Source organism: Myxocyprinus asiaticus, chromosome 41, assembly GCF_019703515.2.
Source record: "Myxocyprinus asiaticus isolate MX2 ecotype Aquarium Trade chromosome 41, UBuf_Myxa_2, whole genome shotgun sequence".
In the NCBI taxonomy this organism is placed as follows: Eukaryota; Metazoa; Chordata; class Actinopteri; order Cypriniformes; family Catostomidae; genus Myxocyprinus; species Myxocyprinus asiaticus.
Window position 1 is genome coordinate 17,270,365 of NC_059384.1, and position 17,944 is coordinate 17,288,308.

General features: G+C 39.7%; 1 protein-coding gene across 1 annotated transcript; it reads left to right on the forward strand.

Moving 5' to 3' along the window:
• Window positions 1-388: 388 nt before the first annotated feature.
• LOC127432063 (cysteine/serine-rich nuclear protein 1-like) lies at window positions 389-16,885 on the forward strand. The gene is made up of 5 exons (XM_051682854.1): window positions 389-552; window positions 10,341-10,542; window positions 12,544-12,803; window positions 13,059-13,355; window positions 13,483-16,885. The coding sequence occupies exons 2-5, from the start codon at window positions 10,359-10,361 to the stop codon at window positions 14,485-14,487; spliced, it is 1,746 nt and encodes a 581-aa protein (XP_051538814.1). The 5' UTR covers window positions 389-552; window positions 10,341-10,358; the 3' UTR covers window positions 14,488-16,885.
• The last annotated feature ends 1,059 nt before the right edge of the window (window positions 16,886-17,944 follow it).

Genomic DNA, 17,944 nt, shown 5'->3' on the forward strand with positions numbered 1-17,944 from the left:
TAAAAAAGAAAAGAAAAACAAAATAGCAGGAACATTCTGAAAGCTCGTAGGACATGCCATATTAATGTAATATGATTTTATAGTAGTAACATTAACGGTACTGTAGTATTATGGTGGTAACTATGGTTACAACAATAAATGTTTAAGGGTCATGAAAGATTTATTTTTCACATAATCCGTGATAATTGTGTTCCGGTCCATACTCTATAATGATACTATATATTGATTTTCTGTCAGTATACTCACGAGCCAGGAAGAGTGTCGCTCCGCGCGGAAGGCAGGAAGCGGCGCGTGGGCAGTCTCTCCCTCTGTGTCACAGCCTGCGTCACACGCCAGGAGGGAGTTTTCCACTGACGAAAAGGCAGCGCTGCTCAGCCGTCTGCTTCAGACAAGAGGAACAGCTTCAGCTGCTGTAAGCCGAGCGCACAATAGGCATACAAACAGAACGAGATCTCTATACGGATAAAAACGCAATCGTATCACTTGGATTATTATCGGTTCATCCTTTACTACATCGTGATATATTACTAATGCTGATCGGATACATATTCGGTGAGTAGCGGAGGTCCGCGCTGTTTAACGTTACACTTGTAATTTGTCTAATGGCCAAACCTCGGTGCTGGAGTCCAGCCAAATAGTTTGAATGTTCGTCTCTCTCGTCACTATAAACAGATAAAAAACATGTTGTGTAACCATGTTAAGTAGTGAAGTTAAAGGACAGTGTTGTGGGTTGCCGTAACATACTATTAAAGTTTACATTATTCGCTATTGTCTCGCTTTTGCGTTTCAGTGTAATTAATACACATCTAGCTTATACATATGATTTTATGTAATAAACTCGGCTCTGTTTTTTAAAATTAATTTTCTTAAAAATAAAATGGCTTATGTTTGTATTTTTGTATGACAATGGAGACGCGTGTGTTCAGATTATATGTAAACTTGGCTCATTCAAGATTTTATATGTCTGTGGTTATTGAGTTTGTGTCGCTGGGCTTTATATACATTTTTATATATATATATATATATATATATATATATATATATATATATATTCGTTTAAACAGCTGTTGGCGGTTCAGAGCCGGATCCATTGGCAGAATTCCAGCATAGTGGACCTTATATGTCTCCGATAAGCTGTAGAGGCTGGTTTGGATGTGTGTGTGTGTGTGTGTGTGTGAGTGAATTCCTCGTTCACGTTTATAGTGCTGGTGTGTCTTCTGAAGCGAGAGCGACTCCTTAAGGTGCCACACCGTATAATTTCAATAGAGTCTGCCTGCAGACCTGCACTCATGTGCACTTTTCAATGATGTCATCGGGGGCTGAGAGTGCATGTGAGGCTACAGCCAGACCCCTCTTGATCATTTGATTATTGCTGTGATTGACATCAGTCAGTCACGAGGGAGGATGATCAGGTCATCACTAGAGAGGGAGGCTACAACCACTAACACGTTGTGCACGGCGTGATTGGAATAATTGAGTGATAATGTAATCTAATGTTCTCATTTCACACTGTTTTGTCAAAGTTGGTCGTTGATTACATATTCATGGGATGATACTTTGTTTTTTTCTGTTTTTGGAAGTACGACAGCGATGTTTAAGGCGTTCTTGAATAAGGTAATATAATCCCTGTTTATAAACCGACTGAATGTCTGAGATGGAAAGTTATTGCGTTCATCTGTGAACTTTAGATCAGATGTCCTGGTATATTACGAAAACAGTAGCCTACTTATTATCGTGGTTTTGTTCTTGTATTTGGGTCTGTGTGGTAGAAGAGTTATTTGAACACGTTCAATGTTGTCGCGCGCGTTTGCAGATTCCTTGCAGTCAGTTCAATGGTATTCTGCTGTCTCTCGTGCTTCCTCACTCGGATTGTTTGTGGGAATGAACATCGCGTCGCTGATTCTTTGTTTATACACAGCACCGTGATAAATGTCAATTAACTTTTTTTTTCTTTTTCTTAAAATAAATTGAGTTAATGAAGTCTTTGTTTTTTTAAATTGTGTCTGTCACTCACGGTGGTTCACCGGTCGCAATACATAAATGTACCTTGAAATAAAAAGTGTAGCCTGTGTAAGGAGCAGTGTTGTTTTTTGGATTAGGTTAATGACGTTAAACTTATCAAACAGCACCCATAAAACACAAACGTGCCTGTTTTATTTACTTCTGGGTTGAGGAGGTGCAAACTTGCACGTGTATTATGGTGGACAGCCTTTCTTATTAGTCAGATTTAAGTGGCATGAGTACATCTGGTGTGGATGTCTAGGCAGTTTCCTTCCGTCTTCATGTGTCTCATCTAAACCAGACGTGCCTTTGATTTGTGAGATGTTGTCTGCATTTTATACATCACACAACATGGCATATGTTTTTTAAGGCCCCCCCCCCCCCCCCCCAAAGACTGGGTGTTCCTATTTGGGGGTAGTTCAGTGTGTGGCTTTTATGCAATGGGATTGGGGAGGTGGGGTCCCTGATGTCTCTAAAACAGCAAAACGGAGGCTACCCATCTGTTTTGTCACTCTCTAGCATTCCTCCCAGCTTCTGAGGTACCAGCGAGTGCCCCAGACATTAGCTGACCCCTGCGCTCCCCCACTCTAAACACACATACGCACTCTCCCCTTGGGAGTCTCTAAGCAATGGTAAAGACAGCTAGTATTTGTTCTGACACCATTAAGTTAGAGCAAACTGAGCAAGCCAGTGACTTCTCAAGGAAGCTTCATTCTGGAAGTTTGCATTTCGGATATTGATGCAAATTGTTCCGTGAGTGATGGAAATATCTCTTCTAGTTTAGGTATTTTCCTGGTCTGTCATACTTTCCACTCGTTGACTTAAAACGTGAGGAGCAGTTGGTTCAAAACGTCTAAGCTTTTTAATCACTTGCCGTAGTCTTATGTCTCTCTTGTGAGTAATGTAATAGTCTTTAAATGGATAGTTTACCCAAAAATTCTCATCATTTACTCACCCTCATGCCATCCCTGTTGTGCATGACTTTCTTCTGCTGAACACAGATGAAGATTTTTAGAAGAATATCTCAGCTATGTAGGTCCAAAATGTTGAAGCTCCAAAAGCACACAAAGGCAGCATTAAAGTAATCCATAAGACTCCAGTGGTTAAATCCATATCTTCAGAAGCGTTATGATAGGTGTGGGTGAGAAACAGATCAGTATTTAAGCCCTTTGCTCTCTCCATTTTCACTTACACATTTTACTTTTGTTTTTGGCGATATGCACGAAGAATGCAAATTTATAATAAAAACTGACTTTAATATTGATCTTTCTTCTGCTGATCACAAACGAAGATTTTTTTTGAAGAATATCTCTATGTAGGTCCATACAATGCAAGTGAATGGGGACCAAAATTTTGAAGCTCCAAAAAGCATATAAAGGCAGCATAAAAGTAATCCATAAGACTCCAGTGGTTAAATCCATATCTTCAGAAGCGTTATGATAAGTGTGGGTGAGAAACAGATCAGTATTTAAGCCCTTTGCTCTCTCCATTTTCACTTTCACATTTTACTTTTGTTTTTGGCGATATGCACGAAGAATGCAAATTTATAATAAAAACTGACTTTAATATTGATCTTTCTTCTGCTGATCACAAACGAAGATTTTTTTTTGAAGAATATCTCTATGTAGGTCCATACAATGCAAGTGAATGGGGACCAAAATTTTGAAGCTCCAAAAAGCATATAAAGGCAGCATAAAAGTAATCCATAAGACTCCAGTGGTTAAATCCATGTCTTCTGAAGCATTATGATAGGTGTGGGTGAGAAACAGATTAATATTTTAGTCCTTTTTTACGATCAATCCTTGGTTTGTGATCAGCAGAAGAAAGATAGATCTGGGATGGCATGAGGGTGAGTAAATGATGAGAATTTTCATATATGGATGAACTATCCCTTTGTCAGAAGTTGATCGGTCTTGTACTGTCTATTCATAGTTTGTTTATAAATCTTTGTCATCTTCTGTTCTGTCTTTCTAGTGTTGTCCATACTCCTTTACATGCTAAAAATGTAAATTAACAGGTTTGGAAATGTGCATTGTGATTTAACAGTTAACAAATCAGTGTGTCAGTTAGGAGGTCAAGAGGACCATATAGCTATTATTCAAAGTCCTGTGAGAGAAATCTTCATCTCTACCATTATAATGTTAATCTTTGTGTGTTATATATATTATATGCTCTATCAGGTGTTTTTATGGATATGCCTATCTGAGGTGGTTTCTTTTGGGGAATAGTGGTTTGGAGTACACAGACACATCTGGAATAGAGCAAACCATTTTCCTCTTACAGAATGTGTCACTGTGCCAAAGGAGAATTCCTGTGGCCTGGAAACATCATATTATTTATTTGTTTAAAGTTCTTGCCGACTACCCTCCCACATCAGTGTGCGTACTTATTTGGATGAATGTGTACTCTGCATGGGTTGAGGTTCAGGAACAGAATGTCTCTGGCATAGGTAAACACCCAGCGTCTAATGATCAACACAACACTTTCTTCTCCCCCTGACAGCAGTTTCAATGGCCTTAGCAGCGGGCATCTTGTCTAGATGCTGGTGGAATTTTGGCAGCTGTTCACCTCTGTGTTATCTGGATTTGATTATCTTGCACCTTTCAGTACACCTTAAGCCAATACAGCAGTGATCCCTTTTAAGATCAGCCTGGGATAGATATTTCAGAGCCACACTTTGAGTATTTTCCTCCCCGGGTTCAGTCGGTTTAGGTGAGGTACATGCAGCTTGCTAAATTATCTTGTGTGGATGTGCTAAGCTGTGAGCTGGAGCGGCAAAGTAAAATCTCTTGCATCAGTGTTATTATAGTTAACGAAAACGAAAACTAACAAATCATTTTTGTTAACTAAATTATTGGAGAATTATTGGAGAAATCTGAAACTAAACTAAAATACTTCATCAATTTAAAACCTCAAAAAGATAAAGGGATAGTTGACACTGAAATGAAAATTCTCATCATTGAGAAAAAGAAAACTATAAATTAAATTAAGACAAATTGAATATAAAATAGAAGTAAATATGAAATTAAAAATACAAAACTATAATAACACTCTCTTGCCTGTGTGTTTGGTGCAGGCTAGCAGTTCAGACAGGCTGGTGTTATGCTCTTCAGAACTAGGAACATGAGAGCTGGTGAGTTAAAAAAAATAAAAAATAAAACAACTATCAATGAATAATAATACTTACATGCTATATTGAGCATCAGCACTGTGCTGACAGAGGTTAAAGATCAGTTTTAGCAGTCTGCTGCTTTCAAGGATGCTCTTGCTTTCCCTCTGCACAAGATTTGTATTTGCCTGCCTTAGTGACAACAGCATTGAGAATACCTCATCAGGGCAGTGCCTTTATTGGAATGGCAGCACTGCATAATTTATGAGCCAGTGCAAACATCTCACCTTCTCAGCCCCGTCCAAGCGTATGGGATACTTTGACTTTGTCTGTCACCTCTTTCACTCTGGACAGCAAATCCAGATCTACTCTGTGGCAGATTTAGTGGTAGACAGTAGGGGTGGCTAAAAATATCGATTTCCCGATGCATTGTGATCTTCATTTGAACGGTCTTTATTGATCCTTAAATCCCAAGATCGATCTTTTACTCTATGCGCAATCCTCTGCTACAATGAGAGGATATCATTCGCATTTGCAATCAAATTTTGTGCTATGGCACTAAAAATTGATACGTTTGGCAACTGCCTGGTAAATGTTTAGATTTCACTCACCAGTGAATGAATTATGTTGTATAGTGGTGAAGTATTCAGCAGTGATACGAGATCCTTTCACTGCGTGTTGAGAGTAAAAGGTGTCCAAAGACGAGATCCACACAATGAATAATGTCTCTTTTTAATACCCTTTCTGTTCTTTACAGACAGTTGTTTATCATAAACAACAAACAATAAACAATTATTATTAGGCATAGCACCGATGAGATAAAGCCATTACAGTCTCTCTCGTTAACGTGCTAATTTAACTATGCTGTTTACAGAAATGCTGGATTTCCTTAAAGAGACAGTACCGGTTTTAAGCACGTGTTCAACAAATCAATGTAAACACCTGTTAATAGTACAAATTAAACAATAACCATGTAAAAAAATATATATGCAATATAATATCATATTTATTGATTAAATACATTGAATTTGTTCATTTTTAAAAAGTTAAAATGTGACAAATGATGAAAAACAAATAAAATATAATTTGTTAAATTCATATTTTCATATTATACCTAGTTAGAAGGTCCCCTGTATAATTAACAGCATTAGCTGGGAGATTTATTTCACATATAAGCAAAAATAACTAAAATGTACCCATATTAATTGATATCGAATCAAAATCGGAATCTAATCGAGAGCTTGTGAATCGGAATCGAATTGGTGAATCTGTATCAATACCAAGCCCTTGTAGACATTCCACTCTTTTGGCACTTTTCCACTGCATGTTACGGTTCGACTCGACTCTGCTCGATTTACTTTTCTGAGCTTGCTTTCCACTGCAGTTTAGTGCAGCCTCAACGTGGGTGGGATTATAGGCTGATCGTCATAGTTGCATCGCCTCTGCTGCCGTGACATCATCTTAAACGCAACACAAACACATCTGAAAGTTTGTACAATTTGCTTGTATTGCACGAATTACTGCGACACAAACTAGCAACAACAATTCAAGAACATTACTGACCATAAACAATAGCATGACCGCTAGCTGTTAGCTACTAGCTCATTGTGCTGCATAAAGCAGTTGTTGCATGGTGATTTTACACAAGTGTAACAGTTAAATTGACCTGGTTGTTTTAGAAGCAAGCTTTCCAGTAGCTGGTCAGCTAAATAAAGTGAAGCTTTCAAGCAGAATATATAGTTAACGTAACAAAACGTACCATCCTCCATCGTGGACTCCAACAACACCGTGGCCAGGGGCACTCTCCCTCCCATTGCTCGCCGGTCTATTGCCATAGCGTCCATTTGGTCGAACCACTTCCACTTTCTTCTGTTTGAACCACTCTGGCTGTTGTGGTCCTTGATGGTTCTGTAGTCACTTCAGTTTTTTTAATTTACTTTTCCCTACACTGTTGGTAGGTCCGGTGGTAGCCGTATGTGGCCAACAGCTGCTGAGACACTTCTTGAGAGACTTTTTCATTTCGCGTCGCCCCATCCAGCTCTCGTTGGATCCTCTCCTCGGCTACTAATGAGAGGAACGTCTGCACCTCGTTTATTGACCACGGCGTGGTTTTGCGCAAAGCCATTTTTTTACAATTTGAAAGTCGCGTAAACAAATGATACTGCTATCGCTGTTGCTAACTTTAAAACTAGCGGGTTGATGTCCCGTGTCGCAAATCCAGTGATGCTGGTAGTGAATATTCTCTCTGACCAATCAGTGATCTGCAGGGTTTTGACGTCACATTTAGTATCGGCTCGGCTCGCTTGGAACCTCGACTGAGGTGGCACTAAAAAAAAAAATGTACCTGGTACTATCCACAGTGGAAAACCCCCCAAAAGCGAGCAGAGCCATACCGTGCAGTGGAAAAACCCCATTTGTTTTACCGGTATTTTTTTTTCTTGACGTTGTTGGTGTTTGAGTGCAATAGGACAAGCTCCAGATTGACCTCCAATTGAGCGCCCCATCCCCCTTATATACCCCTCTTCTTCCTGGGATCAGCTCGTTGTCATTGTTTCTGCCCGTTAAGCAAGATTAACAAATCAATGTGTCAGGTAGGCTGCAGTCAAGAGACAATGACCCACTTCTAACACCGAGGTCCTGCTCTCTCCCCCTCTATCTCCATCTCTCTCGAGCTGTCCTTCCCCTCTCCCTACTGTCCAAAGTCCTTCATTACAACTCTTCTGCATGGTAAACATGCATGCCGTCCTCAGGGAATCCTCTGTTTTTTGTGGGGTTTTTTTTTTTTTCTTCTTTTCTGAATAATGGGAAAATGTAAGGTAAACCATTGTGTGCTCCCAGCAATCAGTGTTTTAGGGATGCCTGTTACAAGAACCGGGACTAGACAAGCACCAGATGCTGTGTGCAGGTGCTCTCTTGTGTTTCTCGAAATGTCACGTTGGGAAAAGTCAAAAGCCAATTTCCTAGTCAAATGAGTAGATGAGGATGAATTCCTCTGCTTTTTGCTTTCTTCATGTGTGTGGTGGCAATCAACTTTCCTCTCATATAATTCATACAGTATCTCTCTATCTCTTTTTATACAATTAGGCAATTATGAAAAGACTCCATTCATAAGACCTGCAGACGCTCATGGGCTTGTCTGTGCAGAAAGTCACTTGTTTTCGAGCAAGATGAAGCATGTAAGGGTTTGCTTTCTCTGCGCTGGCTGTTTGCATGCAGATGTGGACAGATCTGGACATACTAGTCTTCACTGTAAAAATAGATTATGTCCTTAGCCTGTAGTGCCATTTTCAGACAAGTCAGCTGTTTGCCCTGTCTTTTTTAAACCCCTGTCAGCAGCACATCCGATTATGGCAAAAACTATTGCATAACTTCTGTTAAAAGACTTTGGCTTGTAGAAAAGAGTTCAGTTATTGTTTGCAAGGTCTTTGGGCTGGTGTTGCATGAGCAGATAAGATTGGTGACATATACAGCCACCAGTGGATGGTCCTTTGAAGTTATTGTCAGGTTTAGACGCATATAAGACTCACCTCATGCTTTTTGGCAGCGACATTTGGCAGTGGAGGAGACGTGGCTGAATGTGCAGATGGCACAGACGCACTGTCGATGTCTGGCACATTTACGATGGCAGCACTAATGTGTGAAATGCACATGAGGAACTTTTTCTCAGTCTGTGTGCATGTAAACATAGAAACCTATTGGAAAGGGAGTCTTTTGTGCACTCAAAGTCAATGAATTAGGGAAGTCATTTTGAACTGAATTTGTATGTTTAATGTATCCATTATATAATTGTTTGCTTTATTTTACTGCATGTTTCTGGAATATTGTGGTCTTGCCATCATTTTATTAAGGTACTTTAAGTGCACTGTGAAAGAGTAAAATTAAGCTCCAAGGCTTGAATATTAGACAAATAACAGACTTGTATTGTGAGTCATATTATGTTAGTCACTTTATTGGAGGGATGAATTGGTGTCATTTATGACGGATGACACACCATAGACGAAGATTGTGAGTTGTATAATCTGCCAGTCACGACTGTCTGTCACTTTATTTTTTTCCCAGAAGTCACTGTGTGGGTGAGAACAAGCCTCATTTTGCAATACATATATACTGTTCATTATCACATGCAAGCAGACATCGGGGGGGGGGACTTGACCCCAAATGGTAGCACTGTCTGCATTTGGGGTCAAATGCAAAAGTTGTTTTAAACTTCTATGAATAGCTGTCACACCTTTTAATGAAGTTCAGTTTCAAAACTCCTATTATCTTTAAATCACACCTCTTCCTTCCTTCCTTCCATTCTGCCTGTTTCAGCACGAATGTGCCTGAGCTGTAGAGTGCAGCACAAGGCAGAGCCTGAGGTGAACTAGCTGACAGGGTTTATCTCAGGGCAGAGAAATAAATGAGTCCACAGCCGCCAGTATCAAATTATAGTTTTGTGAAAACGCCTGTGTTGCACTAGATCTGACCCTTAAAAAGTGGGTGGGCGCTGGCTAGACTCTTCCTGCCAAAGGATTGATTGCTTTTATTGCCCAATAAGCTACCTCTCCACAGGAGCAGTTACAAATGCATTCTGGGCTTACATAACAAACATGTTCACTGTGCCAAGCTGTACACACATTCACTAAAGAGTCTCGTAAAATGCATTTAGCAGCTGTGAAAAGTGTAATTTCACACTATCGGAGCAGGAATGTGTATATTCTTCGAGTGGGGTAACCCTAATTCCCCCCTCGCTAATGTGTATGTATTCAGTCCCCCTCCTAATCAATGTATTTGTCGAAGTGGGTGAAGGGTCCTGTAATTGTTGACAGAGGGATGTGATTGATTCTTGTTTTACTCTTAGCTCAGAGGCAGCATGAAGTGTGGTCAGCCAGTTGTTTGGAGAGAAATGTTCATAGCCTGTATTAAAAAAAAAAAATCACTGGACATTTTGTTGCTATAAGGGTGAAGAGAATTTCTCACTACATCCACATGGACCGATATTGTCTAAGCATTGCTTGCAGTGTAGACAAAATAATTTCCATAGCCAAACAAATTAGCCATCACCCAAGGTCAGATTGTATGTATGAATATGTTTGCATTGTACAGCCTTTACAATTAAATTTCAGGGGGTTGTCTCTTTTAATAATGTTAATGGCCATATTTGTTGTAATAGAAAACATATTTTAATGGCTTGGCTTAGTATGCAAATGCTTTTAAATAATCCTTTTCCGTCTTTGCTTGTGTTCCACAGACCACCAACGCTAGCGGCATGAGCGGGGTTCTCAAGAGGAAGTACGAGGAGGTGGAGGAGGACCCATGCTACTCTTCGTCCTCCCCCTCCTCTCTCTCCTCCTCTGCCTACTCCGAGTGGGACTCAGATGGGGAGAGCTGCTACTCGGACACCCTAGATTCAACCCCCAGCAACCCCAGCTCCCCAGCAACATCCTTTAACAGTGAGTTTCCCCCAAACAACTGATAACAGCCCATAACACAGCTCTACATACTAGCTGCAACATGCATAATTCTGCATGGCTTATCTCGGTGCAAGCCACTGTGTGTCTTACTCGATAAAACATCACTGAGAATCAGGGTTCTGGATGAAACGTATTACACACACAGGATGTTTTGATGTAGAGTGCATTACCTGACCACAGTACTGGATGTCCATCCAGGAAGTTGAAGGTGGCCTGCAGTATAAGGTGTGTTGGGTCAGGAAGGCAAACAGTTCAGTTTCCCAGGATGACAGGGCAGGATGTCAGCGAGAATGCCATGTGATGGAGGGTGAATGAACACAGAGCTTTGTCTGAGCACTGGCATGAACCCAGCACAGGTGCTGAGAGAGGCGTGGAGGAGAAAGGCGAGGAAGGGAAATGATACGGCTGTCTGGTCGTGTTTATGAAACAGAAAGTGGTAGAGGGTAGATGCCATATTTCAGTCAGTTTCAGAACAGTCCGTTCAACTGAAAGTGCTCTATTGGTCCTAAGGTCACATGTAATTTTTTTCAACCCATTTTATTCTGGATTTTTTTTTTTTTTTTTTGCTAACTGGAATTTTTTTAAATTTTGTATTCAATGACTAAATGATCGGGACAAATGTAAACAACAGTATAATTTATTAAACAGACTCTACGTCTATCCTTCATAGCCTCACATTTATTCAAGTTGCATTAAATATTGTATGTAGCCTGATTAATGTCCATAGAGTAGTTCAATCCAAGCACATTCGACTTGGAAAGTCATCCAGTGGAGAACATTTGTGACTTTGGCCAAAAACAGATTTCATAGCTGAGAAATGTCTGTGCTTGTTCACTCTAGTTCATAAGCATCTCCAGTGCCAATGCAAATTAACTTGAGGACAATGTATAGAGCTGATCTGTTCTTCAAACAATAACATGCCTTGTATTTCTGAGGTGGCTCTGCACATAAATCAAGTGGGACCATCTCAGACATTATTCAATGTACTTTTAGGTTTGTCTGTTAAATCTTTTTTTTTTTTCTTCCAAAAGTCCTGTTAGACAAGCGCAAAACATATTTGCACAGGCTTCTAGAAGATAGGGAAAATGTGCATGATTGGGTTCCCACCAGATTGCAAGTCTAATGTAAACCAGCTGTGGGGACAGTGAGATCCATTCCCTTCTGTTCACTCCAGATAACAATCGGTGAGCTGGTGGCCCCGGGGGAGAACTGCTCCTCTCTCACACAGAGGTTAACAATTCGACATGAAGTATTCCTGCAGAGAGGAAATGGAGTTTACAATAAAGATAATGGACATACTCCATAGCTTGTTCCCACATGTGGTTTCCCCATATGGTTTTCTTGTGTGCAAAAAAATTCCCTTTTTAGATGAGGGATGCTTTGACCGCTGACAGAGACTGATTCATTGGGTGACTGTTGGTCTTGTCTGGTTGTAGGAACTATTTGCAGGGGTGGTGAGGACGTTTGCGTAGCCTGTCTTAAAGAAAGATGGGGTATATAAAAAGTAACTTCAATTTTAAGGCCCTTTACCACCTCCAGAAACCTCAAACCTCCAGATCAGCCGCTGGGTTGTGATTTTGGAAGCTTTACTCCCTCTGCACACTTCAGCGCCAAAGGGAAATTCCTGGGTGGATTGTCAGACACGAGAGCGAAGAGGAATGCAGTTGTCTTCACATATGGCTGGATTGTACAGAAAACTGTTATCTGGGATTTTTGCACATCTGTTCTGATGTTTATTGGTGAAATCATGTACTTTGTGTTTTTGTAGTATGTCAGTAACTGACTGTATGAATCTACCTTTGGCATTTACTTCAGGGCTCAACCATCTTGTGATTTGCTGTGTGTGGCCTGCCATCTAGTGACCTAATGTTTTCCCTTAGAGGATTCCAAGTCCACCAACTTAACCAGACAAGAACCTTGTTATGAGACATGTCTCATATTTATCCTCTTTTTTTTTTCTTTTTTTTTTTCTCCCCTCAGCCACCTCCATCCTGAAGAAGGCCAAGCGCACACGGCGAGGCAACGTGCAGTTTGACCAGGTTACGGTTTTCTTCTTCCCTCGCTGCCAGGGCTTCACCAGCGTGCCCAGTCGGGGAGGTTGCACCCTGGGCATGGTGCAGAGGCACAGTGCCAAGCGCTGCTACACTTTGGCTGAGTTTGCTGTAGAACAGCGCCACCTACGGACAGAGAAACTTAAGAACAGAATGAGGGAAGAGAAACTGGAAGCTCTCAAGCTGAAGGTATTTTTGAGTTTAACTTTAACTAAATAAATTGTCAAGCTGTTTTTAAAGGGATATCTCTCTCAAAAATGAACATTTTGTCATCATTTACTCATGTTGTTTTAAACTGGTATGAATTTCTTTTTTTCTGTGGAACACAAAAGATGTTAGCAGTATGTTAGTCTCATCCACTGTTTACCTTTTATCTTTTTAAACATTAAATAAAAAAATTAGCAGTATAAAATCCTAACCACGTAAATTATTTTGCCATTGCAGCTTACCAAAAATGGTACCCAAGTGTCTGAAGAGGCTGACAGATTGACAATCGATGACATCCCTGAGGACGAAATCAACATTAGTGGTGTAAACTTGGATAATGGTTCCTTTCTGCATCCCCATCCTTCTAAAAAAAGGCACACCATCCTCAAAGCAGCTGGCGTGAAGAAGATCGATAAAGAGGAGAAGCGGCAACTGCATGAACTGCGTTTGTCAAGGGAGGACTGCGGATGTGACTGCCAGGGCTTCTGCGAGCCAGAAAGTTGCAGCTGCAGTTTGGCTGGGATCAAGTGTCAGGTAGGACTTCAGTCCCAGTAGACTTTCCTTCAGCCTCTAAACATCTAATCTCCACTGAGTTTATGGGTAATATTTACTAGTATCGCTTACTGAATACGCTTAAGTAATGTGATTATTGGCTTTACAGATGGACCACTCATCCTTCCCATGTGGCTGCACTAAAGACAGTTGTGGGAACACGGAGGGCCGTATCGAGTTCAACTCTAGCCGAGTTCAGACGCACTACATCCACACCATCATGAAGCTAGAGCTAGAGAAACGTCTGGGGGAGCACACGACAGAAAATGAGACAGCTTCCGAAAAACAGCCAGATTGCACAGTCCATCCAGCAGAGGGCAGCACAGTGCCAGAAAGTCCTGCCTTTCACTTTAACTCGGAGCTAGTTGCTGCAGGAGAGAACAGCTGTAGCAGTGACATGACGGATTCATCCAGTTCTTCAGGCCAGAGCGAGGACTCTGAAGTCGTCGAAAGCTCTCAGTGCGAGCAATCGTCGCTAGATGTTGACGAAAACGGACTCACAAGAATTTTAAGCTTTAGCGACACAGACAATGAGGACTGTTCTGTTAAGAGCAGAGGCAATGATGGTTGCAATGATAACTGCAACCATCAGCAAAAAAAGAGTGAGTTGTCATCTATGGGGTACGGAATCTTTAGCACAGCAGATGTTTCTCCCAGCGACAGTAAGCTTGGCACATCGCAAACAGACTCTTACACGGACATAAGTAGCACAGCCATGTCTGAGCTATTAGACGAGAACGCTAATCAAGGAAACGCTCTATTCCACAGTGGATCTGTACCCCACACTCCCTCGCCCTCCATCGATCACTCAGCTAGTTATATGGACCTGAGTCTCTCCTCAGAATCGGACCTTGAGTTCTTTGATGGCTTCCCTTGTCTGGGACCAAGCTCGCTCTACAACTCCCTCAAGGAGTATGAGCATGTGGACAACTTTTTTCAGTTCCAGTTGCCTAGTTACCCCAGCCTTCCTCAAGTTGCCGACCCAGGCACCTGTCTCCTGGAGTCTCTGATTGGCTTGTCAGATTCTGTCCCAGAACCCCCGGCTACTTTCACGGACAATCAGATGCTTGAGGATGCAATGAAGCTCTCAGTGATGGAGTCTGTAAAGGTCTAATGTTGTATGATCACTATATAGAACAATTTGGTGATTTTTAAATGAATGCCATTTTTCTTTACTTTATGAATGGAGACAAAAACGGCCCTCCATCCAAGGCTATCAATATTTGCATTATCTGCCTTAAAGATGCTAGCAAAGCATTAAGTTATAACAGTCTTTATTAACATTATTATTCATGCCATCCCAGTGGCAGCTAACATTTCAGTTCAAAAAAGGTCTGGCAGACTGATTTTGGAATATTTGTACATATGGCCAGGAAGGTGAAGAATTTCTCACCTACATTGGTGGTATTATCATCATTTCCCATTATTATTATTGTTAAGGTTATTTAAATGAATTCAAAAGGGGCACAGATAGGAGTCTTGAAATAATACTGATTATGTATCTCAGGGACTTTTTCTAGCTTTTGAAACTAATGCATTTTGACCATCGCTGTTATAGATCTTATTGGGCTTTTTTCTGAGAATTTTCACGAAAAACACAAACAGCATTTTAAATGACCCCATTTTTGAGGGGGCTACTGTCTCTGTCGATTTTGGACTTAAGATGAAGGGTGGTCTGTACTTTTATTGCAAAGCTAGAGGAAGACTCCTGTTCCACAAAACGGCTCCTTGGGATTTTTAATGGTACACAAATCCCCCAGAGGCTCCTCAGTTAGCACTTTATCAGTAATAAAAAAATTAACAAATCATAGAACAGATGGGTCAGCTTTGCGTTCACCCTATTGTCTCTGAGTTAAAGATTGTTTTTAAGCCATTTTTGGTGGAAGGTGAAAGCATTTTTCTTTAATTTATTATACACCACATATATCTCAGTTGTAAATCATATTCATTATGTAAAAGCATAATATAACTGTGATACTTATTGACCATTATTTCTAATTGCTTTTTATTTATTCTTACGGAGTTATTTATTTTTTGTTCATCTCCGAATGCCAGCTGAATATATCTGAGCCACACTGTGCTCTGGAGAAGTGGAAATAATGCAGCTTATTTCAGCATTTTTGGGATCTCTGTTCATATTTCCCACCTTAAATACATTATTAACCTGTTTGAAGCACATATATTTGTCCTTTAATAATGTTTCATTTGAAGCTGTGGAGGAAGGGGCACCCACAGCAAAGTATTTAATAATCTATTCTATTGCTATGAAGTAACACTTTGGTTAAATTATTTCACAGTTAGCATTTAAGTGAGAATTAATGTTTTCATTGCTGGGCAATAAAAAGAATGGTGTATTTAAAGGAAAAAAGAAAGAAGAAAAGTTTACTTTGTGCCTGTTAACACGAGGAGCCATGGTTTCCAGTCTAATGAATAAGATTTTTTTTTATAGCTGATGCTGTATAATCTACCTATTGGTTAAATCAGAATTATGGGTCTGTTACGTGACCGACTGAGATGTTGCCTACGATAATAATTAACATTTTGTAACTATGTAGATTTGAGAAATTCTAATCTGTATCACTGACAAATTATTTTATTAAAAAATGAAATCCACAATGTTCTTCAAATATATAAAAAAAAAACTTTGTAATATATTAATATACCGTAGCCAAATCTATTCTTGAAATGGTCATTCTGGCCAGGTATGTGCATAGTAAAAATGCAGACACAGAAATATCCTATTTTGGATGCCTGTAATATAACTACCTAAACGAATATACCAAGTTAAATTTGATTGTACTCAAAATGGTTGGGCAGACACAACTGTCAACATAAATGGTGGGTATAAATTAGTAGTTTCAGAAATGTTCTGTGGATAAATCCTGCATATATTATGCAACGTATCACATTATGCAAAGAAAATTCGTTTTGCCCAATGTCCACTTCAAAATGAAGACAGTTAAGGGTTGTATGTTTCTGTATGAGCTTAGAGGAACTGAGTCGGAGACAATGTACATATCTGACCATCCACGCATCAGCTGTTGGCGCAGCCTTGTTTTACCTGTAAGGAGTATTTGCATGACCAGTTAATACATTTGTCTCAGTACTACATGCGTTTAGAAAGAAGAAATGTATTTGCTTTTTTTTTTTTTTTTTGCCTTCATGTGATGTTCTTAACTGGTTAGGATTCATTTCCATGGCAAAGTGGGCACGGCTTCATTCATTCAAGTCCATCTTATTCCATTGTGAAGATATGTCACCTCATCACAATGAAATGGAAATTATTGGTATTTATTAGTCATGATTGATGTATGTTTTGATCTACAATGCTTTTCAAAGTATTTCTTACTTCTGACTTTTTGTTGTATATATTTTCTGCTTAAACTAAAGACAAATCCAAGCAGTTATTATATTATATATTTTCACGCTAAACCATTTCAAGCTGTTCATTTCATTCAAGTCATTTGACAATAGTTTGTCCCTTCAAAATAAAAGTCCAGCTCTTTCTTAAATCTCTCATTGTTTGCCTTATTTTGTGTGTTTGTGCATGTATAGGATAAAGTTAAAGTTTGAAATTTGCTAATCAAGATAAAAACAAACAAACAAAAAACATGTATGCGATTTTTCAAAGTAGGAGTCCACTTGTGGAAATGTTTCTATTTTGCATTTTTCTAATTTAATCGTTTTAATTACAAATTATATTATCAAACTAACAGTTTGAATGAAAATTTTGTGCAAAACCCGATAATTATGATATAATCATGATCCTGCATGTGAATTTTCACAGAGCATCTTAAGTGCTTTAATGAAAGAAAACGTCCTTTTGTAGAGAATGAGTTAACACAGTTAATGTCACAAATTTGCTTATTTGATTACTGATTACGAAATTGTGTGAAATCATAAATATTTAATATATTTCATTGTAACCATGTAAACACTAGCACGCAAGCAACAGCGAGTGAGGAGCAGGCTATTTCAGTTATATGAAGTTTTTTGCACCTGTATTCCAATCTACATCTTGATGTAATTCTTCCTCATGATCAAGCAGCACGTTTTCATCTGCTGAATGGGAGGCTAAACAGAATTCAAGTTGCACGTGCAGGCCATTCACGCATCACAAGCCGATCAGCTATTTCGCTCTTTTCAGTGAATCGCACCTGCAAAATCCTATTACTTTATTTCTAGGTTTAATTTATATTTTGAATAAACTTTTGAACCCCACAATGTGGGTTTATGTTTTCTCTTTTAATCGTTTAATGTAATTTTGTGTGTGACTATGGTTTAAGGAGGGTGTACCTGTATGCTATATCCTGGTGTTTTCCTTATTACATCACGTGTTGTTCTTAAAACAAAAAGAAACAAATGAAACACTGAATGTAGGCTGTCATCCGCACAGCCTGACCGAAGAGAAGCAGGCGCATTTACTCGCGATTAACTGAACTTGAAGCGCTGCCGGCTCGTGATGCGCAAATTGCACGCGCTGCACCAGTCTGTTGGGTATATTGCAGTCTCGACACATTTTAACTTTTTATTTAGCCTCCCATTCAGCTCATGAAAACACGCTGCATGAT